Source organism: Chrysochloris asiatica, unplaced genomic scaffold, assembly GCF_000296735.1.
Source record: "Chrysochloris asiatica unplaced genomic scaffold, ChrAsi1.0 scaffold00042, whole genome shotgun sequence".
Lineage (NCBI taxonomy): Eukaryota > Metazoa > Chordata > Mammalia > Afrosoricida > Chrysochloridae > Chrysochloris > Chrysochloris asiatica.
The window spans coordinates 8926727-8934188 of NW_006408560.1; the positions used below are offsets into that span (position 1 = coordinate 8926727).

The 7462-nt window shown below is 51.3% G+C and overlaps 1 protein-coding gene across 1 annotated transcript; it reads right to left on the reverse strand.

Annotated features, from left to right (window-relative positions):
* Positions 1-426: 426 nt before the first annotated feature.
* LINGO4 (leucine rich repeat and Ig domain containing 4) lies at positions 427-5813 on the reverse strand. The gene is made up of 2 exons (XM_006861438.1): positions 5783-5813; positions 427-2307 (listed from the first exon to the last, which is right to left on the reverse strand). The coding sequence occupies exon 2, from the start codon at positions 2292-2294 to the stop codon at positions 531-533; it is 1764 nt and encodes a 587-aa protein (XP_006861500.1). The 5' UTR covers positions 2295-2307; positions 5783-5813; the 3' UTR covers positions 427-530.
* Between the last annotated feature and the right edge of the window lie 1649 nt (positions 5814-7462).

A 7462-nucleotide genomic window follows, 5' to 3' on the forward strand; every position in this document is an offset into this window, starting at 1 on the left:
CACATGCCATCCTCCTCTTTGTCTTAGGGATAGTGACTTTAGTTCCTAGCGCCTGGGGAGGCAGAAAAGACACAGAATCAGTCTGGTTAAGAGCAGAGACTCAAAGAAGCAAGTAGTATTCCTTTAAAGTAATCTTATAACTGTGGTTGGCAACTGTTAGTAGTTGTTAAAGGATGTGTGTGTGAGAAGAAATCCTAGTGGCTAGACTAGCAGACTGGAGCCTGGTGCCTTGGTTATGTTTCCTGCTGTGTGTGTGTGTGTTGTTGGGGTGGAAAATGGGTGGGGAGGTTTGGTCTGATGACAGAGTCTGTATTATCTTCAGCAACCTGGAGCCTCAGGGAAGAGATGTGACAATGCTGTCCTCAGACTCTATCAGGAGGCACCATTACTGGCTGACACAATGCAGGCAAGAGGTGTTAGAACTCTGTGCTGCTCAGGACTAGATTCTGATCCAAGCAGTCGTCTGGGTTCTACCTTCCCCTTTAGTATCTGAAGCTGGCTTGACTGGGCCCCCACTGTGGAAGGACAGGTCAGAAGAGCTTGGCAGTGACCCGGTTACCTCCAGAGTTCTTATCTCCAGAGGGCCGGGGTGCCACAAAGTCAAAGGTCATGTGGTGCTTGACCCGGCCCTTGCCCTTGCTCCAGAGGGCAATGAGGCCAAAGCAGAGGGTCACTGAGGTGAGGAAGGGGAGGAAGCCAACAGCCAGCACCATAACCACACCTCTGCTATCCAGAAAGAAAGGCTCAGGGATCCCTGGCATGGTGATGTTGGGGTCCGAGAGAGTGCCGTTTGGTGGTTCCACTTGGATCACCTCCAGCCATGTCCTCAGGGAGTCATTCCCAGCTACGTTGCTGACCATGCAGACGTAAGGCCCTCTATCCCGTAGCTGTACTGAGCGGATCTCCAGGGTCCCATCCTCTAGGACCCTTACTCTCCCAGCCCTTCCCAGCCAAGCCCCCTGAGGCCTCATCCAGGAGACAGTAGGGACTGGGTCTCCGTCTCCAGAGCAGGAGAAAATGGCTTGTCCTCCCTCCTCTGCAATGACCCATCGTGGTCCAGATTTTTGGATCAGGGCTGGTTTGCAAGTGAAGTGTCCCGGAGGTAGGATGTCTGAAAACTCCCGCAAACTCTTCCCCTGGACATGCTGGGGACCGGCACAAGCAGGGGGGGATGTGCCAAAGTCCAGGTGGTGCCGTAGCCGCAGCAGCCAGAGGAGGCGGCAGTCACAGGTCAGGGGGTTGCCAGACAGCTTCAGTGTGACCAGTTTGTCTGGAGAAGGGAAGGCTGTTTCCTCTAGTGTCTGAAGGTCATTATCTTCCACATCCAGCAGATGGAAGGCAGTTAAGCCGTGGAAGGCATGGGCCTCGATGGAGGTGAGGCATGCCCCCGACAGTCGGAGCTCCTGGAGCCTCACCAGGGGGCTGAGCTTCCGGGCAGGGATGGCCGAGATGGGGTTCTGAGACAGATCCAGGACCCTGAGGAAGCTCAGGTGGTACAGCGCTTGGAAGGGCACTGAGCTCAGATTGCAACGGGTGATGGCCAGGCTACTGAGGTTGAGCCCCACCAGACTGCCAGGCTCCAGATCTTCAAGGGGCGGCCAGTGGTGTATCTCCAGCTCCTTGAGCTGCCCCAGCCCGCGAAGCGCTCCAGCCGGCAGCCTCCCAATATCCAGTTCTCGAAGGCGCAGGGCCGATAGCCCCGGGAGACGGGCCAGGGCTAGGCCAGGCACAGTGCTGAGGTTGCAGCGCTCTAAGGTGAGGGTGCCCAGCTTGGCCAACCCTGAAAAGGCCCCCGGGGCCACAAACACCAGATGGTTGTCTCCTACCTCTAACTGCTGGAGGCTGCCCAGCTCCCCAAAAGCGCCATCTAGGAAGAGGACAATTTGGTTGAGGCGGAGGTCCAGCAGAGTGAGGGCAGACAGGCCTGCAAAGACCCCTTGCCCCAGGATTCGGAGCCGATTGCCCTGCAGCCTTAGGGTGAGTAGACTTTGTAGGCCGTGGAAGGCCCCAGGTTCAAGGGTGGACAGTTGGTTATAGCTGAGGTCCAGTTCTCGGAGCAGGCCCAGGCGGGAGAGCATCCCCCGTTGAAGCCCCCACAGGCGGTTCCCATTAAGGTCCAGGAGCTCTGTGTCCAGTGGAAGTCCCCCAGGTACAGCCTCCAGTCGCCTGTGGGCACAGAGCACGGCGCGGGGCTGGGAGGTACAGTCGCACACGGCAGGGCAGCTGCCACTACTCCTTCCAGGGAGGAGGAGCAGCAGTAGGAGGGGGCCCATTGGGGGCCAGGCTGTGACCATCCCCTCTTCAGTCCTGGAATAGATGACGACATGGCCCTGTTGGGAAAGTGACTTCAGATGATGGTGACCCCAGGTCTCCCTGGCCTTCCTGAGGGTGGAGAGATTGGCCTGTCCACCTTAACATTGCCAGCAAGTGAGCACAGGACCATACAGAGTTATACCACCTCCCGGGGTCTCCTGGTGCCCCTCTTTTGGGGACTTCGATTTTCCTCCCGCTTCCAGATCATAATGCGAGTCCTGATGTGGCGCTGTGGGCTAATGCGTCAGATTGCAAAGCCATTTGAACCGCAAGGTCGGTGGTTCAAACTCACCAGCTGCTCCATGGAAACCCTATACAGGGTCACTGTTGGGTTGGAATTAACTCAACGGCACTTGACAACTACAACTTGGTGCTTATTAGCTCACAGAACCCTAGTTAAGTTTGCTTACTGTGGAAAAAGTTTTATGGGAACAGGGCAGGAAGTGGCAGGGAAACAACTTTCAATCCACCCCACCCCTGCCCTGTGTGTTTGGGATCTAGAGACACCTCAGCTCCTTCCTCCATGATATCTGCTCTCTGCATGCTCTGCTGTCTTTTTCTGCCCACCCTTGTCCCCCATTATAACTCATGTGAAGTATGGATATTATGTTGCCTTATCTACCCGTAGCTTTGCTTAAGGCTTAGGGGGTTTGTGGCCTTGGCCTCAAGCTCCCTGTCCTGAGAGGCACACATCTTGATGAAATCATCTGAGGCTGGGAACTGTACATGTCTTAGCTCGGTCCCCTTCATGCCCCCCCAATCTCCACTTATTGTCCCTGTCTTCCTCCAGCTTGGCCCAGGGCCAGAGGCCCTGGACTAACAAGATCCAGTCTTCCCAGAATGTCTGGGTGGATGGTGGCCAAGCTGCACATTAGCCATGGCAGACGATACGGGGGATTCGACTGGGGAGCTAGGAATTCCCTTCCAGAGCCCTGAAGCCATAACTCCAAGGGCTGTCTTTTCTTTCCTGTGATAAAGGGTGGGCTAGGTGTGTGAGGGACCCAAGAGATGTCCAAGTTTTGAGTTTTGTTGTTTCTCAGGTTTAGGCTTCTCTTAGATTCTTCACTAATGGAAGTTTTTAAAAAATATTGTCTTTTTGTTGAAGATAATTATTAAAGATAATATAGCAGCATTACAAATATTTGGAAGTCATAGGAAAATCACTTGTGATTGTTCCTAACAAAATGCATGCATGTGTGTTGGTGTGCTTACTGGTGTTCTTTTTCAGTGGTTGTCTATAAAACTTTATCTACTTACATTATATTTTTTAAGTATTTTGTTGTCTTAGGTGAAAGTTTACATTAGCCAATTAGGTTCCCTTTTAACAATTTTTATACAGATTGTTCTATGCCCTTGGATACAATGTTTACAATGTGTCAGCATTCTCCACAGTTAGTTCTATTCTGTTTGTTCTCTTTCCACTGATCTAGTTTCCTTTCCCTTCCTTATCTTCTCATCTTTGCTTGAGTACTGTTGATTGTTTGCTTGTATACAGTTAATTGTTGAAGGGAACACACGACTTATGGGCGATAGTGTATATTTTATAAGCCAATCTATTATTTGTCTGAAAAGTGACCTGCAGAAACAGTTTCAGTTCCAAGTTAAAAGAATATCTTAGGATGATGTCTTAGGGACTTCTTTTAGTCTTTGATTTCCTTAATTCTCTTTTGCTCCATAAGATTAGAGACCAGTCATTTGATCTCAAATGGCCACTGGCAATTTTTTAAGGCGCTCCAGGCCCTAATCACTAAACTAGAATGTAGCATATTATCTTTGTGAACTATGCTATGCCAGTTGAGTAAGTTGTCCCCTGAGACACTAGTGGAGTTTTGATTCAAGTCCAGTGTTTGAGTCAGAGGGAGATTTCTTGTCCCCTTTGGTCTCAGGTATATAAGAGACAGAGTATGAACTAGGGAGGCACAGGTAAGGAGGGGAGGTAGTAACTGACCAGATGCTTGGTGCTGTAGGGAGAAAGGGAGCCCTTGGCTGGCACAGCAGATATCTAGGCACTGGCCGTCTGTTTGCAGAGCCTATTGACTTTGTACTTCTGGGTACCAGGAGCCAGGGCACTATGGGGAAGATGGTGACCATGACAACCACTAGAGACTGAGGTGACAGAGGAATAAGAGTCCTATAGGTAATAAAAGCCCCTCGTCTCAGCCTTTGCACTGCCAAAGGGGCCTTAATGGAGGGAAAGTATTGTAACTGGTGAGGAATGGCTAAAGGGTTAGACACCTGAGACAATTGATGCTCCCTGGGAGGATTTCTCCCTAGCTGTGGAGGCGACCACCTCTGAGTAGAATCCATCATTGTCTGGCTTTCTGGACCCCTCAGGGTCAGCATTCCACAACAAGCCCTGGGGATCCCCTCCCTTCCCACTGTACTTAGGAGAGGCAATTTAAAGACAGCACAATTGCTTCCCCTTTCCTTCCCACTCTACACCCTCTTCTAGGAGGAGTGTTCTGGTTGCCATCCTCTAGCCACTTCAGAGGACTCTAGTAGCTGGGAAATGGAAGAAAGAGGCCAAAGAGCAGTTAGAGGGATGCAGGATAGAGTCCATGGAAATCGTTCTCAGGTTTGGGGATAAGAACAAACAGCAAGGGCAAAGCTGCAGGCCAGACTTCTCTTGCCCCAGCCTAATAAGTATAGCCTGCTCAGAGTTCTCCAAGGAGAGAAATGCCCCAGCCTCATTCTCCCTGTGTCTGCTGTGGGAAGTCCTTCTGACAGCTAACTCTTCATCACTGCCACTGCAGTTCCTGCTGATTCTTCTTCCTCTGCGCCCAGCAGAAGTGCAATGAGGCATGTAACCCAGCTTCCCTCCTTCCCACTTCTGTGAGTTTCCTCTCAGTCTGAAAAGCCTGATGGGCTAGGGGTGGGGGGGTGGGAGGTATGACCTGCAGCCACCCTCTTTTTTTTTAAATTTATAAGGTGGCTAATTTAATCATAAACTTTTCTGGCCAATCTCTATGGCTACAGGACTGACTCCCATCTACTTTGCAGGGACAGGTAAGTCCTGAGACCCCTTCTTTCTTTCCTTAGGTGGGGGAGGAGGCTGGAGCATGGCCCCAGTAAGGAATGGGCAGCTTTCCTGTTCTTGTCCTTAAGTAGCATCCAGAGACACAGTTGAGCCTGGATATACTCTTTTTTTTTAAAGATCTGATTGAGGTTGGGGTCTAATGTGGGGAAGGGGGGACTCTTGGGGGAGAGACTTCTGAATATCCACACTGGTTGCTAATACCGCCCCCCACCCCAGGAGAGCATTGGGAGATGAAGGCAGAAGTGAAGGAAGGGAGGTCTCCTTGTAGTCCTCTGGGACAGTTTAGTTTCTCAAAGTCCTGTGGGGTCATGGTTTATGGTGGGCTTGCGGGGATGGTGGTGACACAAACCCTTTTGCTTTGACGGGTCTGGCCTTGTCCCTGAGAAACATAATGGAAGGAGCAGCTTTGGGATAGGGGCTGGGGGCACTTACCCGAAAAGCAGGAGGGCTGCATCAAGTTGGGCACTGCATCTGTCCAGGGGTGGGGGCCTCGTCCCATCTGAGCTGTACCTTAGGCTCCTCACCCCCCGCCTCTCCCCCCACAAGTGCCTCACTCCCTGCTGTCTGCCGCGGCTGCTACTGCAGCTGCTGCTGCCAAGACTGAGGTAGAGAAAAGAGCCAGAAAGCATTTCTCCTTTCTCTCTCTCTCTCTTTTTAAACCAGGCGAGAATGAGTCTGCAACAACCCTGTTGGTGCAAAATAAATAAATAAAGCCACTAGGGAGGGCTGCAGCAATTGGGGTGGGAGGAAAGGGTTGACAATGGAGGTGGCTGGGGTCTCTCAGGCCAAGCCTTCCAGGGGGATGTGCTCCCAGATGCAGGGCAGTTCTGTGGAACCTCTCAATGGAATGTTCCCTATGGGGTGTCTTTGTGTGGGGAAATCTAGAACAATGCTATGGAGTTTAGTCTTCAGGTCCTTCAGGAGGGAGGGAGGTTCTTGAGGCATTCTCTCTTAGCTCCCCAACCTCAGGGTAGGTGGGGGGGGGGGAGGCGACTAACTGCTTGGGAGGAGAGGGCTGAGGGTGGATTGCTGAGCTGGAAACTAGGATCTGGAAAACAGGCATGTAGGTCAGCTTATTTAAGACCCCCTCACCTCCACCTCTTGCCTTTAAAATCATTTAATAAAAAATGGTACAAGTTGGGGTTGATGTTTCCTTCACGAATCCCCTCTTCTGAGAATAAAAAGAAAATATCCCATCCCTCCCTATCACCTGCTGTTTATACCTCAGATGAGGGTTCCCAGTTATTTATAAAGCCAGGAGATGGGCTGGGAACATAGATAGGTGCCCTTAGTCCTTCCACACTTGGGAACGGTGGTTCCCAGCCACACAGGGTGGAACTGTGTCTGCTTGCTTTCTCCACAAGGAGAGCATGGCTGGAGGGCAGGGTCTGTGCTTGGTTTTCTGGGCAGTGTCCAGCCGTGTCTCCTCCTCTTAGGGTTTCCTATGGTTGAGATGGTTGCAGCTGGGGAAGAGAGTATACCACTCCACATCTAATGTTGGTGGCCTGGAGCATGGTGGAATGCTATGGGGTCCCTCAGGATCGGAGTCTTCCCTGAGGCCACCAAGCTTCTCAGAGCTGTGACCCCAAGGAGGAGGAGGGTGGTGTCATGTTCAGTGTATCTATAGAGCTGCTAAAGTGCAGGCTGAGACTGAATGGGTTTCACCGGTATGAGGACGTGTTTCTCTGAGCAGATTTGTGGTAACGCCTAAAGCTGGTGTTTAAAGTGCACAGCGAAGAGGCTTGAATTCTAACTCTCTCCTATGTCTGTGATGCTCTTGGTCTTCATTGTACCCTATTCCCACAGCCATAAAACAATTCTCCCCAGCTCTGTGCCCCTGCCCCCTCTTTACTCTCCACATATCTAGTTTTCTTTCCTCCCTTCTCGCTGTTGTTAAGTGCTGTTGAGTTGGTTTTGACCCATAGCTACCCTTCATAGGGTTTCTGAGGAACGGCTGGTGAGCTTGAACCTTGCGGTTCAAACCGACCTTGCAGTCTAGTGCATTAATCCACAGCGCCACCACAAGGATCCAGAAGTCTCTTGTTGTTTGTTGTTAAGCACCGTTGAGTCAATTCCGACCGATAGCAACCTTGTATAAGGTTTCCAAGGATC